Raw genomic sequence first — 22,105 nt, forward strand, 5'->3', positions numbered from 1 at the left:
CGCTATCTTCGGCTGTGACTCTACTTCAGGGAACCACAGTGTAGGAAAAGGCCTTGCTCTGAAGAAGCTAATGGCAGATGCTGATTTTCGTACATCAGCTGTAGTTTTCATGCTGAAGTCAGCTTCAAAGGAGGAAGTAAGGTTTACTTGAGAAGAAGCTATGCTCATGATATATCACTCATCAAAAGGGGTAAATTTAAATGAACTCCGCAAAGAAGTTTTTAAAAAGAAGATGACTACTGCTAGCACGTTCGTTCACCTAGAACAGTTGTCACCAACTTCTGATGCGGCTAAATTCCACAGTTACAGGGTTTCCTACCAAGTTCAGGTATGGAGTGCAGATCCTGATTCTGAACTTAAAGCCGAAGAATGGAGTTGGAAAAATAAAGATTACTCCATGTATCCATTGACTACTGACGTCCCACCAGCCCCTCGTCTGCTTCTGAAAATCATAAAGTGCTTCCTTCAACTGGAATGCAGCTCAAATAAATGTGGTTACTTTAAAAACGACTTAGCATGCACTGCAGCGTGTAAAACGTGTAAAGGGACAGCAGATTCTAACTCTCCAAGAATCGAAAGCTTTAACTATGAGGAGAACGTGGAAGCTTAGATATCTGAATCAAAAGAACGAGTTGTGAATACTAGTCGGAGTTTGAGTCTGTCTTTCAAATGCTCATCAAGTTGATTCGATAATTTTATCAGTTTTCAGGACTAGTCAGTGTGTTGATAATAGTTTATTCTAAGAGGGATTTTAAATGTCGGCCGCTGAAAACTAGTTTCATATATGATTTCCCTTTTCTAATACTTTCAATGTTTTCATAAACATATTGCAATCACGTTTTTCAGGCCGACCCATCAGGTGATGGAGCCAGCGACGATCAGATTCAGGCTAACTAATTATTAGATCTCAAAACTGACAAGTTAGCCAGCAAAAGATGGTCTGGTGATAAAAAATTGGGGTCACGACGACGAGAAGCGTAAAATTCTAATATTGATGGTTGTGAAATTTTTTTACATACGGTACACCAAATTTGACTCCATTTTTGCACTCATCTCGTCTTTTTACATCGGAATAATAAATCCGTTCTAGAAAAACGGAACTTAGTTTTTTTGTTAGGAAAGCGAGAAAACTGACGCGATACGAAAAAAAGTTAGTTTTGCGTCGACCTAGAATTTCCAACCTTAGATATGTTGTTCAGCTTTCTTTTCTCTACAACATATTGTAAAAACCATTTCTGTCGCAATTTGTTTTTACCAACAATCGACGAATTGGTGGACAATGAGTGCTAAAAGAAATATGTCAAATGAAAATAAAAAAGTGCATATTGATAAATATACAACAGGTTTTCTAGTAGACATTACATCATGTTAGTTTGATTTTTGGGCTCAGTTCATCATTTTATGTCAGAATAGTTACCTTCTAATGGTATGATGAAAAAGAGGTCACAACGATGAAAAGGGTAAAGTCGCTTATTGATGATTATGGAACTTTTTTCTGGTACATTTTACATAAAAATTTGCTTCCATTATCGGGATCAGCTCTTCATTTTACATCGGGATGGTACTTCATATACACAAAAACGAGCATTCGCCAACAGCTCATTTTTTTTTAGAAAAATACATAAACAAATCACACGAAAAGCAAAAAAAAAAAGTTTCACATTAGCCTAGAATGCGAGATTTTGGATATGTTGTTCAGCTTTTTTTTTCTCTACAAAATGGTGTAAAAATCATTTCTTCTGCAATTTGTTTGGGGTCGAACTCTAGTTTACATGTACTATGTGTAGAAGTTTAGATGTCAGTCGTATGACTGATAGGCAGGGTTGCCACTACTGTCAGTTCCTAGAGTGCTACAATTGCCCAAATTTAAGTGCTACACAGTTCTTTTGATCCTACAGTCAAAAATTGACTGTAATGGTGCTAAAATAGCATTTTCGTGCTACAGGTGGCAACCTTGAGCACGTGCTAAAGTGCTAGACATAATAAAATAGTGCTAAAATAGCGCTTTCGTGCTACAGGTGACAACCCCGGTGATAGGTGGTTTGGAAAAGAACCATTGTAACAACATTGCGTCTTGTCTACCCTATAAACAACTCCTTTACTTTAGACACTTGACAGAAAAACACTCAAAAATCAACTCTCATTGTTGTGTGGTTGTATATATACAAGTTTTGGATATTTTCATCTATTGATTTTTTACTACCTTCAAATATAACTTGAATTCATTGTAACAAGGGGGGGGGGTCCAAAACCCCTAGCTATTAAAAGGCTCCCCAAAAAAGTTACGTTTAGAGCCCATTTTACTTTGTAATGTTTGCTCCTCGCCTGTTTATTTTATTGTTGGTGTTCAGCTAACCAGTATTAAAATTCCTCCCTCATTGCAGTTAAAGGTATGTGGAAACTTTCCACTCTCTTAAGCTTTATTGCTCAATTTCTTTTGCCTTAATTCTCTTTAAGTTGACAAAAGGAAGAGTTGGTAACCAGGGCTTCGACCTTTATAAAATAAGTTTGAGGTATATCTAATTTTAACCGAAAGCTTTAACATAAAGTGAAACAGGGAGTGAGGTTAGAGGGAATGAGGTTAGAGAATGTATCTGCTAAATATGATGCATAAAACGATATCAGTAATAAAACTACAAAATTGGTATTTTGGCATAAGAAAAAGTGAAATAATACGTAACATAACAACGTTACGTCACGTCCTTACATTGCGTAACAACATCATTACATTACGTAGTACAATCACGAATTAATCGTGATTCAGACTGCTGATATATGTTGGTACATTTCTTAAATATTGTTATATCGGAAGATTCCCCAGGGAAATTATAGTCGAGGATTTTATTATACCCGGAAATTATTTATTTAACCCTGGAAATTATACCCGTGAAATTATTATCGGGATATTATACTAGGGAAATTCCCGAGTCACACTCTTCCATAAAACGGGATTATGTGCACATCACAACTCCTGGGATTATAAAATGCATCTTTTTGATTAACCCGTCAGAATGAAAAATAAAGCTAGATCTATTTAAAGTAGAGAATATGAAAACTTGTAACAGCAGTTTCCCTATTTGTACACAAATCTGATCCTCACAGACAAAGTATTAGGAGACAGGGGCAGAACCAGACTGTGGTTTTAGGTGCATGTGACTCCCTCCCACCCAGAAGGCGAAAAATGCACTACTTGGAGGTTCAGAGGGGCCAAAAATGCCGATTGGGGATTCAAATTTTATCGGTGCCCCTCCGAAACTTTAATTCTTGTATTCACCCAAGTTACCAGACTATGCTTGGGAACAAATTAGTTTTTATAAAAGCTTTTCCAGCCAAGTTCATGCCATTTAAATAGCCCGATTTCGTAACGTGATTTTAACAGTAAAAGAAGAGGATATATATATATATATATATATATATATATATATACATAAATATATATATTATTTTTTTATTCGACAGTTTTGAGTATAGGGTGCCTTGGATATAGGTCTATTTTTACATTGTTTCCGTAAAAGCTTGAGATTATGAGATACTTATATGAGCAGAGGGGAACAGAAACAAATTTCAAAAAAGGGAGGAATGAATAAAAAAAGAACATTCCGGTGATACTTGTTATATACATTTTGCTTGAAATAAATGTATTGATCCTAAAAAGAAAAAAATTAATAAAATTGACAAAGTGTTTATTCTTTAGTTTAATTTTTTAATTTAAATTCTCAAAGTTGATGTGGAATAAGTTTTTACAGTAGCTTGCACAGAGGAAGATTTCAGCGCTGATTCGGGGAGGTATTGTTTTTATATTTGATAATAAATGATTGTGATATTATGGTGGTTTTTGGGTGACATAACCATAAAAGCATGATCTCCTTCTCCTTACTATTATTTTTATTGTTCTTTTTTATTTTTATTATTCTTAATGTCCTGTCCTATCTATTCTTGGGTCATTTTAAAAAAAAAGTGTTTCTTAGGGTTTCGAAACCATATATTAACTCCTTTTAAAAATATGATGTCAAATACACTAATTGCTTTTGACATGGCGGTACAATATTATATGGTTCGAAGGAGCAAATTTGTTCGGGGGATGGGATAGTTGCAAGACAGAGTTCGGGCTGTCCTTTTCCTTTGAGAGTTCTTTTCCAAGCCTTACTGAGAATTCTCCTTCAGGTCATTCTAACGAAATCTTTAAATGTAACTAGCATAGTTATACCCAATATTGTTCTATAACTTAATAAAAGTCCATTTATTTCTCAAAAGTCCACTCGCTATGGAATGCAAACTTGCGTGTCCTTATCAAAAAGAAATATATCAGAAAGGCTAAATGAACACTGGTAACCATAGCAATGGAAGGAAAGCATAAATGAAAAAGAAGAATTAATTAACTATTAATGTACAATTTCTATTGATAGAGAGTTATAGCAATATCAGGTCAGGTTGATTAATTTTTCTCTACTCTTCTTATACACTGTGACACAAATTAAAACAAAAATTATAGATTAGGTGATAGACAAACAATGGATTAACAGAAGGCAAATATTATAAGCCACTATTTCGTTTGGGAGGGTTGTTCTTTTAGTCATTCTCGTCGAAAATTTGCTAAGTCTCCGCCATCTAGTTTGTATCTTGGAGCACCACTTCTTCTGTCTCACTCTTAGCCATGTTTAGGCACATTTCAAACATGCCACGCGTTGGGTGGCATAATTCGCTCACGTATGTCATGTGCCAAATTGCTGTACACGTTTTCTCAAACTGGACTACCACTCAGATCTTGCTATAGGGAAAGTTGCTACACTTGTATTTCCTAGCACTTATTTCTGCACACTACATTTCTAAGGATTATACTCGAAACAAATAGATGACTCAAGGATTAATGTTACAAAAGCACAACAAGCTGGGCATACAAAGGATTGCTCTTATTTCAGTTCTCTTCTATGACTAAGGATGGATTTGTAATACAAAACTTTAAGAAAAGGGATTTCTTTAACAAAGAACGACCTTTCATGATATTCTTGCTCTAAAGCGCTGTTGCGAAAAATTTGTTATTGATGATTGTAAGGAAATGGGAAGCTTGATCAAGCTAGTCCTTAGGTTGCACTAATCTTGACCAGAGTCAATTAAAACCGATTTCTTTTGTTTATTGTTATTTTATTCAACAATAAACGATTAGTTTACTTGCTTTATCTACCCGTTATTATCCGCTAATCTGCCCGTTACTAAAATTCGAAGTCCTTTCCTTTTTTCGGCTTAGTCATCTTGAGCTATTCTTTCTACCTTTTTTGCACGATCCTGGAAATAATTCAATTATTTTTCCTGCTCATCTTAAAACATTATTTCCCCTTTTCATCTGCTTTTAAAACTCAGTGTAGAGAAACAAATTAGAAAGTAATCTTTTGAACCTAGTGCTAAAAGGTTTCCCGCTGAGACTAAAATAGAAAGCTTTTCTTAAGATGTCCTAGTAGTGTCTCAATCAGCGGCTTTGTATGGCTAAGTAATGACTGCTAACTATTTTCTAATCACTCTGAGAATCGCTGGCTTAAGGAAAGGAAACTAATATAAAACTTATTTGGAATAAAAGGAAGAATACTGTTAGAAAAAAAAAATACGGGAAAGATCTACAGTAGCTGCTTATGCTTTTCTTACTTTGAATTTTCTACTTGCTTCTGAATGATTTTTTGATCACAGCTCGTAAAATCAGTACAAATCTAATATAGTATTGGACAGAGAGTATAGTTGAATGAAAAACAACAATTTCTTCTGAAAACTCCTTGGTGGTTAAGCCAATCTGACAGTGTTGAAGTTCAAACGAGAATAGCCGCCTCGTGTCACTATCAATCTTACTTGATATTAAATAAAAAAAACAAGTTTTTTAAACTGAAAGTAAGGAGCGATATTAAAACTTAAAACGAACAGAAATTATTCCGTATATGAAAGGGGCTATCCCCTCCTCAATGCCTCGCTCTTTACGCTAAAGTTTGACTCACAACTTTATTTTTTAAAACAATAAAAAACTTTAGCGTAAAGAGCGAGGCGTTGAGGAGGGAACAGCCCTTTTCATATACGGAATAATTTCTGTTCGTTTTAAGTTTTAATGTCGCTCCTTACTTTCAGTTTAAAAACTTGTCTTTTTATTTAATTTCTGATCGTTTTTTAGTTAACGCAGCTTTTATTTTGGCTCACCGTCATTGAATAAGTAAACAAAATTTGCATAAAAAGTTTACTTTTCTTTTACTAAATGGCTGTCTGTAAATTTGGTTGTGACGTAATTTACAATTTAACTTACGTAACGAACTTCTATATTTGTATATTTTTATTCTGGCAAAAAATACAAGGTTGCAGGTTTTTGCAGATATGAGCTTGAAACCTATGTAATAGGGTTTTCTTATGCGCTGAATCTGACGGTGTGATTTTCATTAAAATTCTTTCACTTGTAGGGGATGTTTCCCCGCTCTTTAAAAAATCAGGTAAATTTTCTCAGACTCGTAGCCTTTGATGAGTAATACTAAACTTAATAAAATTTATATATTTAGAATCAGCATTATAAGCCCATTCTTTTGATACATTTATTGACATCAAAATCCCGTTTTTAAAAGTTTCGATTACTATTGAGCCGAATCGCTTGTTTTTTTTTAATTTTTTTTTATTACGTATATGTTATTACGTATATGAGGGGGTTCTCCCCTAAGTCAATACCACGTTCTTTACGTCAAAAGTTAAAAATTTTTGTAATTCACAAACCCCTGAATCACAAAGGCCGTTTAATTAGAATAGATAGCTCTTTTGAAAGCACTAAAAAAAAAAAAAACTGTAGCCTAAATAGAGAGTAAATGAATTGCGGGATAACACCCTCATATACGGAATAATTTCTGTTAGTTTTCATTTTTAATGTTGATTGTTACTTTCAGTTTAAACAACTCGTTTTTTTTTAATTTAATTTCTGATATTTTTTTAAATAATGCTTGGAAATCCGGTGCCCCCTTCATAGAAATGTCCCTTACCCCAAAGAAACATCCTCCACGGAAAGATTCTCCCGAGAAACCCCCTCCTCCAGCCCCCCCCATCAGAAAAAATCCTTCCTGAAAATGTCTGTATACTTCCCAATGAACAATTCAATATGTAAGCAATGGGCGAAGTTCATACCTTGCAGCCCTTCCCCTGGGAACTGTGGGAGATTAAGTCATCCTAAAAGACATATTTATTAGATTTTCGACTATGCTGTACAAAATGGCTATCTCAAATTTTAATTGCGTGACTGTGAGAAAAACTGAGTGTGGGAGGGGGCCTAGTTGCACTCCATTTTTTTGGTCACTTAAAAAGGGCACTAGAACTTTTAATTTCCGTTCCAATGAGCCCTCCTAAGATATTCTAGGACCACTGGGTGAATACGATTACCCCTAGGGGAAAAAAACAAAACAAAAAAAACAAATAAACACGCATCCGTGATGGCAAAAAATGGAAAATTCCACATTTTTGTAGATAGGAGCTTGAAACCTCTACAGTTGGGTTCTCTGATACGCTTAATATGATGGTTTGATTTTTATTAAGGTTCTATAACTTTTAGGGGGTCTTTCCCCCTTTTTTCAAAAATCAGCCAAATTTTCTCAGGTGCTTAACTTTTGATGAGTAGAATTAAACTTGATGAAACTTATATATTTGAAATCAAAATTAAAATTTGATTCTTTCGATGTATCTTTTGGTATCAAAATTCCGGTTTTTAGAGTTTCGGTTACCATTGAGCCGGGTCGCTCCTTACTTACAGTTCGTTACCACGAACTGTTTGATATGGCTTTTAAGATATTAGTGAAAATCATAAAAGATCAGCTCTTAAGTCAGTATAAATTGAATAATGAATCGAACAGAGTGTACAGTTGAATGAAAAACAACAATTTCTTCTGAAAACTCCTTGGTGGTTAGACCAATCTGAAAGTGGTTAGGTTCAAACGAGAGTAGCAACCTCTTGCACTACCAATCTTAGTTGATCTAAGGCTATTTAAGTATTGGTTAAAACCATGAATCGCTTTTAGAGCTCAGGTCTTAAGGTCTGTAAAAACTGTGACAATAATATAAAAGAAGTATGTTGGAATAAAAAGTACCAATTTTTTCTCTGAAACGTCTTCAGGTTTAGCCAATCAAATGGTGGTAAGATTCAAACGAAAAGCAGCCAATACCAATCTCGTTTGACTTAACGCTGTTAAAAGAAACATATTAAGAAACTTTTTGATCAATCTTTCAATTTTATAGAATTGTGATGATCAATAATTTATGTTAGTTAACTCTGAGAAAAACAGAGTATCCAGAAGCAGAAGTCTTAAGTGGTTATTTTTTTCTATGTTTTTTGTGTTTTTTTCTTGTTTTTTTTTTCTGTGTTTTGTCTTATGTATTCTTTTCTTTTCCAGTTTTCAGGCTTTCAGTTTACTTAATTAGTTCAAGTATTTTACCAAATCCTTAAAGTACCAAGGATAATGAAAATTAGAAATTAGAAGATTAAAGATTATTAGATTAGAGATTATTAGAGATTAGAAGATTATTAGAGATTAGAAATTGAAAACTTATTAAATTAGAATGATGGCTAAGTGTAAACTTGCACAACCATATGTCTTGGAAATTATAAAAACTGGGAATTCAATTATTAATCAAGAAGAACTCCGAATGTAGTTGTGCAGTTTTGGTAGTAGCGGGCACCAACTTTGATAAAGACAGACGGATGTGAAAAACAGCAAAAAATATGGCACCAAACAGCTTAAAAAGTTGGAGCTTCCCTATGACATTGTAGATGTCTTTTGGGATCAAAAGCTCGTTAATGTGTGATTTTTGATATATGAAAAGCGTGGTAACACTTAACTAATTTTTTGCTATTTTAATTTAGCCGGTTGAACATGCAACACTGACCAAAATGCGATGCTACCATAAAAGCTTCATAATTTTGAAACACAGAAAGAAAAATTGTGAAAAATCGCAGTGTTTGAGCATGAACAGACCTAAGGTCGATCCAGAGAGGGGGAGGGGGAATCTTCTTATGTTGTTGCCCCTGGCACTTTTACACATTCTTACATTGCTTCCTTGATTTGATTGTGCAATAATATTATAAAATTAATGAGTTGAATAAACAAAAAGTGTATGTTACACAGCCTCAACCTTGAACCTAAAATGATGAAGATGACTATTTTAGGATGTATTAAGGTGTGTTGTTGACAACAACTCTTGGAATTCAATGTTCCTCGTTTGAATTGGATTACAGGGGCTAAGTTTTATAGAATGATATTCTCGGTTGCCAAAGCTACATTAGCTGACCATCAGAAGTACCATCAGAAGTAATTACAATTTTGACTGCAATATCACATTTCATAAGTGTTGCCACGTTGGACATGGAAATGAATAAACAGAACTGACTATTTAAACTTCAATACGCATGTCCGTACAAAATTCAAACACCAACAACCTATTAATTCTCACAGCCAACTACATCTTTAAAGTAAAGCTACATCTTCTAAAATTGTTTGATACCATATAATTTTGCTTTTTTGGCTGATTTTCGTTTTTTTTCAAATTTGGCACCTGCTGCAGCCAGAAACTACATAACTGGGTAGGGAATTCTTTTCCGTTAAAAGACCTCTATATCCTGATTTTTCCTCTTTTTTAAGATAAATACGGTTGTGAAATTTCAACCTAAAGAATTAAAAATCATATTTGATTTTCACTGTCTTTGGCCCTTTAACACTTTTAAAACTAGCTTCTGTAAAGACATTACAATGTAGAAAGGTCGTAATGGAAAATTACCTGGAAATGCTGTGAATATGCACAGAAGTTGTGCGTATATGTGTTTTATTCCTTTTTTTGTGGAAATGAAAATCTAAACTGAAATGTGGTCAGAGCGAATGGGCGTATGTGGGATTTTTACGATGTAAAGAAGAGCCAAAATAATCCTTTGAAGCCTTACGCAGAAATTTTGTTTTAGGATTGACACAAAAACGTATTTAACAGTGTCTAGCTTCAGACTGTATATTTAATTTGGTATATAATAATCCTTCAGCATATTATGTTAGTTAGTGTTTGACCTAGGAATGCCAAAAGGAATTGATTCCCGTTATTTTCTGTCTCCAGTGAAGTAAGAGCGTCTCCACAAATGCCACCAGTTGGAAAAATTCTGCTAGAGAATACCCTCTGACTTTCCAAATTCACAAAATGTAAGATACAACTTTTCGTCTTGGATACGAAAATTTGTGGGTTGTAGATCTAGCTAGATCTACCGAGTTGTAGATCTAGTCCCCTGATCCAGATCTGACCTTGCTCTAATAAATATATATAATGCTGTAATGCATTATTAGCCGGTGGAGAAAGAGCTAGGTCCTTTTAAGTAGAGCCAAAGTGGTGGCCACATATAACTTCCAAATAAGTCACTTTTTTATGAACCATGCGGCCACGGTTTATGAATGTTTCTTTGCTTGGTGGTAATGCCACATTGTTTGATTTAAGTAGAGAAAGCAGGTGGAGAGATGTTTGTATTTTTTTTGGCTGCTTTTAAGTAAGTTTTCCCTTAAGAAAGTGATATTTGTCGCAAGAAGTTGGCAGGACTATAGTAACAAGATCACCATATAATGAACATCAAATCGACACAATTAAATTTGCATGCAACCTAGCCTAGTTTACACTATAGTTTTGAACGTGTTCAGCACTCATCCTAAGAAACATCTCAAGCCAAACAGTATTAGTACATTCTAACTCCAAATCATGTTTGTCAATCTCTCGTCACCTTATTTAAGCATCCAGAGATGATATGTCTTAAATCCTTTTTTATCTTACACTGAGACATCAAATTTAATTTACTATTAATCAGTCATTCTGGATTGAGCATAAATATGGAGCTTTTTTTTGTGCATTCGTGTTATATATTTTTCTTTCTCCTAGAGGCAAAGAAGCAGCCTTTGGTTCAATAGCCCATTGCAAACCAGACCATTTTCCTAAGTCTTTTCGACCCGACAATATATTTTCATAGATTCAGTTGCTTCCTCTTTTCCTAGTCATGTCTCAAGTCCTGTTTCTTCCAAGATATTTTGTACCAATTTTTAAAAAATACAAAACTTTCTACGTCCCAGGTAATGATATATTGTAATACATCATAAGAACATTCAACTTTGAAATTAGGATTAACGGGCTCCACTATCTTTCAATGGTCTTAGCCATGCCTAAATTTTAATAAACCCGCTGTGAGTGATCAGATCAGTTACAGGAACTTAAGTTAATAAAAAAGGTTCACAATAATACATTAATATCTTATTATTTTTCATATTTTTATATTTTATATTTTATAAAATGTAACATTTTGTGTTTCTAATATAAAAATACCAATGCTCATTATTAAGGGTTTATTAAAGGTTTTGTCAACTTTCTTCTTTCAGTAATGATTGAATGAGTCCTTTCCATTTTGTATGGTCTTGAGGTGCTAGTTAGCCAAACTAGTTTGGTAGTTTGGTGCTAGTTTGGTAGGATTGATTAACAAGAATAAGCGTTTAACACTTATTTGAGTTAGGCTATTGAAAGGTTTGTTTAGTTTTTTGCTCTCCTGAAAAGAATAAGCAAGTGAACTTATTTTGCTTCACTATAACGCCGCGCAATTATTTCATAACACTGTCAACTACAGTAATTTGGACTCATATGCAGTTCTTACAAATTTTTTAGAGACATGGTTTTCAAGATTCTCAATTAAAAAAGTATTCTATCTGGCACTTTTGTCGGAAATGGTATGGATTGAAAAACAATCAATATTATAGGATTCTACTACTACTGCTATTAACATTGAATTGCAGCTCCAAGTCTCCTGAGGCCAACATAGATGTACACGGTCCTCTTTTGCCCAATACTGGACTCCAATTTACTGTAAATTACAGGAATCCTATAGTATGAGTACAACTAATTGTTAGTAATGAGAGGTTGATGGTGGACTTGCTTACTTATACTAGGTTCTCCAGCGCACGTAGGCGTATAAGGCAGTAACGTTTGACTTCCATGTCGAATGATCTTGAGCCCATGTCCATAGCTCATCAAGGAATAACTGCAACACTCAAGCTTCCTTTTCAAGGGAACGGCCTTCTGATTTGTTTGTCTGCCACTCCTCCGAAGATCTGGAGGAGTCCAATATCAAATGTCGTAGGGAAGTTGTCCTTGCCCCATGTGGGCTATGTGACCCCAGTATCGCGATCTTCTAAGCCGGATTTCATCTTTTGTTTGTCGTTGCTTAGAAGAAGCTTTGACCTGGGCCTTACATATCCTATCAACCCAACTAATTGCAAGTATTATTTGTAAGTAATTGTTTTCAAAGCTAATCAGCTTTTTCTCAGGAACTTTAGACAAACTGAAAGACTTGCTACCATGTGTTAGTAGAGAGATGACATTGCTATTAAACGGAACCTTCAGCTACCAGGAAGTTCTTGATACATTTTCATATTTTGCTTAATTGAGAGAATGTTGCTCATACATAGCAATATGATTACGAACTCTCAAGACAACAATCTAAATTGAACCAATCCTTCTAAACATTTGAACCACCAGAAATCCTACTTTTTAAGACCAAAATCAAAGGGGCAAATTTTAGTTTCTTATAAATAAAGGAAATTTTTTCCTAATACGAGTCTGATGGCTGGGTTTCGAATTTTCCATTTTGTTTAATATGAATCATTTTTATTATATTTACTTCTTTTCCTTAGGTATATGTGTTTTTACTTTTTCGAATTCCTGAATTCCGCAAATCTTATTTGTAACTGAGTGTTGCACTGACAGTCTGTCATTCCCAGGGGATTCATAATTTATCCACCCCCTTGATAAGTCCCAGGACATCGCTTTTCACTGGTGAAATTTGTCACTTTTCTGGAAAGTGCTGTTCTCAAAGAGATTGAAATAGTAAAAAAAAAAAAAATGGCGCTGTTAATAATTTTTTTCTGTACAGATACAAGTTATTTTTCCAAGGATTATTATACAAACAACTTGCAAACATATGACATAACTGCAATAAATATTGATTTAAAAAAATAATCCATTTCAATGATTTTTTCAACAAATATTTATTTCCTGGGCTTTTCCTTTTCATTGTTCTTGTTACTTTAACTAAAATGTTATGAGCTTTCTTCTTTCTACAGAAGTATTAGCTGTAGTAGTTGTACAGCAGTAGTAGTAGTAGTGGCAGCATGAAGTAGTAGTCGTATGAAGAGGAGGAGGAGGAGTAGCCGTAGTATTAGCAGTGGTAGCTGTGTCAGCACGCAAATATTGCTTTTTTATCAATTGATCATCCCCCTCGTCATTACCTGAAAGTTCCAACTTTATATTCTTAGTAAATCCTGAGTTACGCCTTTTTAACAATTAGCATGCATGCAGTGTGTTCTGATTTAGTCTAAAACATTTTCTTCTTCGACTGCGCAAAAAATCATTTTGTACAAATACAACTCGTTCTTCCAAGGATTTTATCCGCACAATTTACAAACATTTGGCATAACTGTACATGGAGGTCTTTTTAATGAAAATTCGTTTGAGGATTTTTCCTATTTTGAAGATAATTTTGGTTGTGACTTTAAACTATCAGATTTCATTTTTTATGTTCTTGGCACTTTAAGTGGACTATTCCGTAGTTTCTTCTTCTATTTTGTAGATTGTCAAAAACCAAACGAAGTGACGAATTGGAACTGCAAGTACGGAAAGCTTTTATCGCCAAGTTTTGCTTCCCGTCCTTTCTCAAACCCACCTCAATTCTCATCAACTCCTGCACCTAGTCCAAAAAATTTGGAACCGCCTTCGAAGTCACAAGTAAGTTGCTTTTTTATACTTTATACTGACTTCCAAATTTACGGATTAAAAGAGAGTTATAATCATCAAAACTGATTAATAATTATTACAAAATAGCTAAAAATAGGGAGTCCACATCTGCAATTTTTACCCAAAAACAAGCATTTTCTAGATACTTTACTTTTTGAACAGAAAAACCCTAATATGAGTAGTAATAGTGGTAAAGGTCCTGACAGTGATTGCGTAATATGCCTTACCACGGGCCAGTGACCTATTACAATGAACCCTACATGGCTTGGCAGACATGTTTTCTATTGTGAGACTTATTTTTGTGTGTCAATCGATTAGAGAAAGTTGGTGGTTAGCCCAATATAATAACTTTATTGGTTGTTTTTTTAAAAAACTTGCCAAGCTATAATGTACTCAATTAAAAAAAAAAAAACGATATAATGACTGTACCCTGCATCCCAATTTTAATTATGTTTTAAGACATTTTTTATAGTACGCAATATATTATTAACTTTTTAAAAAAATGTATTCTCCAATTTTCAATGTTGGTACAATTTTAATTATTTTACTTCCCCCCCCCCCAAAAAAAAATTAAAGAAAAATGTTTTACTAGTAAATTCAAAATTTCAGAGGGACTTAGCCCCCCTCCCCTCCAACAATAAAAAATCTTAAGAATATAACGACTATATTCGATAGAAACGTCAAAGCACGCTTTTTTTCTATTATGTAAATAAAATCTCTCCTTCATAGGTATGTTTAATATTTTTAATTTTTTTGAAAGTCAGTTTTTTATCATTCAGAATCAATCTTTTTCCTAACCTGTTGTATTTTTAATCATTTAAAGAGCAGAAGGCTAGTTACACAGCGTGCGCGAGTTTTGGGGGGGGTTAAATTTACCAGGTTCGTACTATAACAGGGAGGTATGTACGGCTGATGTCATGGTAGATGACTGGGGGAAAACATTAGCGTGGGAGGGGGGGCCTAGTGGCCCTCCATTTTTTTTTTTTTTTTGGCTCAATTAAAAATAACATTGGAAATTTTAACTTCCGTTAGATTGATCCTCCAGATAGGAGCTTTTAACTTCTATAGTAGGGTTCTCTGATGGTGTGATTTTCATTAAAGTTCTATGAGTTTTAGAGGGTGTTTTCCCCCTTTTTCGAAAACATGGTAAATTTTTCTCAGGCGCGTAACTTTTGATCGCTATAGCTAAACTTGATGAAACTGATCAAGGGTAAGGCTCAGAGGCCCCTCCTTCCTCCATTTCTGAGGGCAGGGGGGAGGAGGAGTCAATTTTGGAGGGAAACCGAAAAATACTCAGAATCAAAAATAAAGGGGATCTACCTCAAGGGCAAGGCTCAGAGGCCCCTCCGTCCGCAATTTCTGAGGGCAGGGGGGAGGGGAGTCAATTTTGGGAGGAAAACCAAAAATACACATAATCAAAAATAAATGGGGATCTGCCTCAAGGGTAAGGCTCAGAGGCCCCTCCTTCCTCCATTTCGGCGGGCCGGGGAGAGGGGGAGTCATTTTTGGAGGGAAAACAAAAAATACTCAGAATCGAAAATAAACGGGATCTGCCTCAAGGGGAAGGCTCAGAGGCCTTTCGTTCACCCATTTCTGGATGTTTATGTCCCTTTGGGCTGTTTGTGTTAATTTGGGCAGTGTGTGTCTCTTTGGGCTGTGTGTGTCTTTGGGGTGTTTGAGTCTCTTTGATCTGTTTCTGTTTCTTTGGGCTGTTTGAGTATTTTTGGTCTGTGTTTTTATCTTTGGTGTGTTTGTGTCTCTTTGGGCTGTTTGTGTTTCTTTGGGCTATGTGTGTCTCTTTGGGGTGTTTGTGTCATTTTGATCTGTTTGTCTTTCTTTTGGATGTTTGTGTCTCTTAGGGACCGTGTGTGTCTCTTTGGGCTCTGTGTGTCTCTTTGGGCTGTTTGTGTCATTTCTTTGGGCTGTTTGAGTCTTTTTGGTCTGTTTTTGTATCTTTGGGGTGTTTGTGTCTCTTTGGGCTGTTTGTGTTTCTTTGGGCTATGTGTGTCTATTTTGGCTGTTTGTTTCATTTTGATCTGTGTGTATTTATTTTGGATGTTTGAGTCTCTTAGGGACCGTGTGTGTCTCTTTGGGCTATGTGTGTCTCTTTGGGGCGTTTGAATCTTTTGGTCTGTATGTGTCTGTATGGGCGTTTTTTGTGTCTTTGGGCTGTGTGTGTGTCTCTTTTGGCTTTGTGTGTCTCTTAGGGCTGTGTGTGTCTCTTTTGCCTGTGTGTGTGTCTCTTTGGGGTGTGTGTGTCTCTTTAGGCTGTGTGTCTCTTTGGGCAGTTTGAATCTTTTTGGTCTGTGTGTGTCTCTTTTGGCTTTTTGTGTCGTTTTGGGCTTTGTGTGTCTCTGTTGGATGTGTGCGTCTCTTCGGGCCGTGTGCATCTCCTTGAGCTGTATGTGTCTCTTGAGCTGTTTGAGTCATTTTGGTCTGTGTGTGTTTCTTTTGGCTGTTTGTGTCTCTTTGGGCATTGTGTGTCTCTTTGGGGTGTTTGAATCTCTTTGGTATGTATGTGTCTGTATGGGCGTTTTTTGTCTCATTTGGCTGTGTGGTGTCTCTTTGGGAGTTGTGTGTCTCTTCGGACTGTGTGTATGTCTCTTTAGCCTGTGTGTGTCTCTCTGGGCTGTGTGTTTCTCTTTAGGCTGTGTGTCTCTTTGGGCAGTTTGAATCTTTATGGTCTGTGTGTGTCTCTTTTGACTGTTTGTGTCGTTTTGGGCTTTGTGTCTCTCTGTTGGATGTGTGCATCTCTTTGGGCCGTGTACGTCTCTTTGAGCTGTATGTGTCTCTTTGGGCTGTGGATGTCTCTTTGTGATGTGTGTCTCGTTGGACTGTGTGTCTTTTTTGGGGTGTCTGAGTCTTTTTGGTCTGTAAGTGTCTCTTTGGGCTGTTTGAGTCTTTTAGGTCGGTGTTTGTCTCTTTGGGGTGTGTTTCTCTTTGGGCTGTCTGTGTCTCTTTGAGCTGTTTTTGTCTCTTGAGGCTGTGTGTGTCACTTTGGGCTGTGTGTATCTTTGGGCTGTTTGAGTCTTTTTGGTCTATTTGTGTGTCTCTTTGGGCTGTTTGAGTCTTTTTGGTCTGTGTTTGTCTCTTTGGGCTGTGTGTGTTTCTTTGGGTTGTGTTCGTCTCTTTTGGATGTGTGTCTCGTTGGACTGTTTGAGTCTTTTTGATCTGTTTGTGTCTCTTTGGGCTGTTTGAGTCTTTTTGTGCTGTGTTTTTGTCTCTTTGGGCTGTTTGTGTCTCTTTGGGCTGTTTTTTGTTTATTTTGGGCTCTGTGTGTCTCTTTGGGCTGTTTGAGTCATTTTGGTCTGTGTGTCTTTCTTTTGGCTGTCTGTGTCTCTTAGGGGTCGTGTGTGTCTCTTTGGGCTATGTGTGTCTCTTTGGGGAGTTTGAATCTTTTGGTCTGTATGTGTCTGTATGGGCATTTTTTGTCTCTTTGGGCTGTGTGTGTGTCTCTTTTGGGCTTTGTGTGTCTCTTCGGGCTGTGCGTGTCTCTTTAGCCTGTGTGTGTGTCTCTTTGGGCTGTGTGTCTCTCTTTAGGCTGTGCGTCTCTTTGGGCAGTTTGAATCTTTTTGGTCTGTGTGTGTGTCTCTTTTGGCTTCTTGTGTCGTTTTGGGCTTTGTGCCTCTCTGGTGGAAGTGAGCTTCTCTTTTGGGCGTGTGCGTATCTTTGAGCTTTACGTGGCTCTTGGGCTGTTTGATTCATTTTCGTCAGTGTATGTTTATTTTGGCTGTTTGTGTCTTTTAGAGGCCTTGTATGTCTCTTCCGGAAATGTCTGTCTCTTTGAGGTGTATGTGTCTCTTTTGAGCTGTGGGTGTCTCTTTGTGATGTGTGTCTCTTTAGGCTGTGTGTGTCTCGTTGGACTGTGTGTCTTTTTGGGGTGTCTGAGTCTTTTTGTTCTGTATGTGTCTCTTTGGGCTGTTTGATTCTTTTAGGTCTGTGTTTTGTCTCTTTGGGTTGTGTTTCTCTTTGGGCTGTCTGTTTCTCTTTGAGCTGTTTGTGTCTCTTGAGGCTGTGTGTGTCTTTGGGCTGTGTGTCTCTTTGGGCTGTTTGAGTCTTTTTAGTCTGTTTGTGTGTCTCTTTGGGCTGTTTGAATCTTTTTGGTCTGTGTTTGTCTCTTTGGGGTGTTTGTGTCTCTTTGGGCTGTGTATGTTTCTTTGGGCTTTGTGCGTCTCTTTGGGCTGTGTGTCTCGTTGGACTGTTTGAGTGTTTTTGATCTGTTTGTGTCTCTTTGTGCTGTTTGTGCCTTTTTGGGCTGTGTTTGTCTATTTGGGCTGTTTGTGTCTCTTTGGGCTGTTTGTGTTTCTTTGGGCTATGGGTGTCTCTTTGGGCTGTTTGAGTCATTTTGGTCTGTGTTTGTTTCTTTTGACTGTTTGTGTATCTTAGGGGTCATTTTTGTCTCTTTGGGCTTTGTGTGTCTCTTTGGGATGTTTGAATCTTTTTGGTCTGAATGTGTCTCTTTGGGCTTTGTCTGTCTCTTCGGGCTGTCTGTGTCTCTTTTTGTGTGTATCTTCGGGCTGTGTGTGGCTCTTTGGGCTGTGTTTGTCTCTTTGGGGTGTGTGCGTCTCTTTAGGCTGTGTGTCTCATTGGATTGTTTGACTCTTTTTGATCTGTTTGTGTCTCTTTGGGCTGTTTGTGTGTCTTGGGGCTTTGTGTGTCTCTTTGGGCTGTTTGAGGCATTTTGGTCTGTGAGTGTTTCTTTAGGTTGTTTGTGTCTCTTTGTGCTAAGTGTGTCTCTTTGGGGTGTTTGAATCTTTATTGACTGTATGTGTCTTTATTAGCGTTTTTTTTGTCTCTTTTGGGCTGTGTGTGTGTCTCTTTGTGCTTTGTGTGTCTCTTTAGGCTTTGTGTGTCTCTTTAGCCTGTGTGTCTTTTTTGGGGTGTATGTTGTGTGTCTCTTTGGGCAGTTTGAATTTTTTTTGTCTGTTTGTGTCTCTTTTGACTGTTTTTGTGTCGTTTTGGGCGTTGTGTGTCTTTTTGTTGGATGTGTGCGTCTCTTTGGGCCGTGTGCGTCTCTTTGAGCCGTATGGGTCTTTTTGGGCTGTGGGTGTCTCTTTGTGATGTGTGTCTCTTTAGGCTGTGTGTGTCTCTTTGGAATGTGTGTCTTTTTGGGGTGTTTGAGTCTTTTTGGTCTGTATGTGTGTCTTTGGGATATGTGTGTCTCTTTGGGCTGTTTTGAGTCTTTTCGGACTGTGTATGTCTCTTTCGGCTGTTTGTGTTTCTTAGAGTGGCGCGCCACTCTAAGTGAACCTAGATCAACCCAACTTTTTGGATATCTCTCTCACTATGACTCTGTTTGTGTGTCGTGTCTCGTCTCTATGTGTGTGTCATATCTGTGGGTGCCGCTGTCTCTGATTGGTCCCTAAAAAATGGGTGTTGTCTAAAAAACCAGTCTGGTTGAAAACGTGGAGTTTTCGTACTGCTCACTTTTTTGCAATGTGTAGGAACCAGTGGGGAATCCCCGCTCGTTTGGAAAGGTGCCAAGGAAAGGCAATCAAAACATTTTTTTAGTTTTTTCACACACACAAAATCTTACACACACACAAAAACTTACACACACACGCAAGAACTTACACACACACACAAAAACTGACACACACACATAAAAACTTACACACACACACACACACACAAAACTTACACACACACACAAAAAAACTTACACAAACACAAAAACTTACACACCCAAAAAAACTTACACCGACACACAAAAACTTAAAAACACAAAAAAAATTAAATACAAAAAAAAACATACACACACACAAAATCTTAAAAACACAAAAACACAAAACTTACACACACACAAAAAAAAAACTTACACAAAAACAAAAAAAATTTACACACACACAAACATACAACTTACACATACATACACAAAAACTAACACAAAAAAAACACTTCTCTGAGTGTTGAAAATGATTTCATGACATGATTTTAGTTTTTTTTCTCTTGTCCCAAAATATTTTTTTTATCCTGAAACATTCAGAGACCAATTTGATCAACTTGGAGAAAGTTCAAATAGAATCATTACTGATATTGATATTAGTGCGTAAAACTACAAACCGACAAAAATATCCGGAACTTTTTTTTTTCTTATAACCTTGACTTTGAAGACATTGTCGCGCTCCACTATAGCTTCGCTAATACATACTTTTGTCAATAAATCCATATCCACCACAACACTTGTCAGTCATTTTATGTTAAATTTTTTTTTATTTCAACTCAACCTAACGTGTTTTTCTACACTTGAACCAGAGAATGGATCTAAGTTTAACATTGGATTGATCAACTTGGAGAAAGTTCAAATAGAATCGTTAAAGAGAACCATAGAACCCCAAAGAGACACACATAGCCCAAAGAGACACACATGACCTCTAAGAGACACAAACAGCCAAAAGAAACACACACAGACCAAAATGACTCAAACAGCCCAATAGACACATACAGCTCAAAGAAATGCACACATCCCAAAGAGACGCACACATCCAACAGAGACACACAAAGCCCAAAACGACACAAAAAGCCAAAAGAGACACACACACAGACCAAAAAGATTCAAACTGCCCAAAGAGACACTCAGCCTAAATATACACACACATTCCAAATACACAAACACAATGCATAAATAGACAAAAACAGCCCTATTATACACAAACACCCAAAATAGAAAAAAACACACCCAAATTTGAAAAAAAACGCCCATACAGACACATACAGACCAAAAGATTCAAACGTCCCAAAGAGACACACACACATAGCCCAAAGAGACACACACGACCCCTAAGAGACACAGACAGCCAAAAGAAAGACACACAGACCAAAATGACTCAAACAGCTCAAAGAGACACACTTAGCCCCAAAATAAACACAAAACAGCCCAAAGAGACACAAACAGCCCAAAGAGACAAAAACACAGCCCAAAAAGACTCAAAGAGTACAAAGAGACACACACATAAAAAAAATACACAATCAGTCAAAAGAGACACACATAACCACGACACGCACACAGACACAAGAAAAACAAATATTTCAAATAGACACTCATACCACAACGAGCCCCTACAAGCTCCAACAGACTCACAAAGCATAAAGAGAAAAACACACAGACCAAAAAGACTCAAACACCCCAAAGAGACACAAACCCCCAAGAGACACACACAACCTCAATAGACACAAACACCACAAAGACACACATACATCAAAAAGAGAAACACACCCAACTGATACCCACCCCAACCTAACGGACTCAAAGAGCCCAAAGAATCACATACAGACCAAAAAGGCTCAGACATCCCAATACATACATACTGTCAAAGGAGACACACACACAGCATCAAGAGACACACATCACAAAGAGACACCCATAACCCAAAGAGACAAATACAGCTCAAAGAGACGTACACGGCCCAAAGAGATTCACACATCCAACAGAGAGACACAAAGCACAAAACGGCACAAACAGTCAAAAGAGACACACACAGACCATAAAGATTCAAACTGCCCAAAGAGACAAACAGCCTAAAGAGTCACACACAGCCCAAAGAGACACACACAGGCTAAAGAGACATACACACAGTCCGAAGAGACACACAAAACCCAAAGAGACATCACACAGCCCAAACATACAAAAAACGCCCATACAGACACATACATACCAAAAAGATGCAAACATCCCCAAAGAGACACACATTGCCCAAAGAGACACAAACAGCCAAAAGAAACACACACAGACCAAAATGACTCAAACAGCCCAAGAGACACATACAGCTCAAAGAGATGCACACGGCCCAAAGAAACGCACACATCCAACAGAGACACACATAGCCCAAAACGACACAAAAAGCCAAAAGAGACACACATAGACCAAAAAGATTCAAACTGCCCAAAGAGACACTCGGCCTAAAGAGACACACACAGCCCAAAGAGACACACACACCGGATAAAGAGACACACACAGCCCTAAGATACACAAAAACCCAAAAGAGAAACACAAACCGCCCAAATATACAAAACACGCCCATACAGACACATACAGACCAAAAGATTCAAACGCCCCAAAGAGACACACATAGCCCCAAGAGACACACACGGTCCTTAAGAGACACAAACATCCAAAAGAAAGACACACAGATCAAAATGACACAAACAGCCCAAAGAGAAACACATAACCCAAAGAGACACACACGGTCCCTAAGAGACACAAACACCCAAAAGAAAGACACACAGATCAAAATGACACAAACAGCCCAAAGAGACACACATAGCCCAAATAAACACAAACAGCCCAAAGAGACACAAACACCCCAAAGAG

General features: G+C 36.9%; 1 protein-coding gene across 1 annotated transcript in view; it reads left to right on the plus strand.

Annotated features, from left to right (window-relative positions):
• LOC148945906 (uncharacterized) overlaps positions 1-22,105 on the plus strand; it is a 684,784-nt gene that overhangs the window by 571,538 nt on the left and 91,141 nt on the right. The window contains exon 23 of the mRNA XM_089097548.1: positions 13,631-13,785. Within this exon, the coding sequence (XP_088953674.1) occupies positions 13,631-13,785 (155 nt within the window). The remainder of the gene's footprint in view (positions 1-13,630; positions 13,786-22,105) is intronic.

The sequence above is a fragment of the Artemia sp. Qi Xiang Cuo genome, chromosome 12 (assembly GCF_049724085.1).
Source record: "Artemia sp. Qi Xiang Cuo chromosome 12, ASM4972408v1, whole genome shotgun sequence".
Taxonomy (NCBI): domain Eukaryota; kingdom Metazoa; phylum Arthropoda; class Branchiopoda; order Anostraca; family Artemiidae; genus Artemia; species Artemia sp. Qi Xiang Cuo.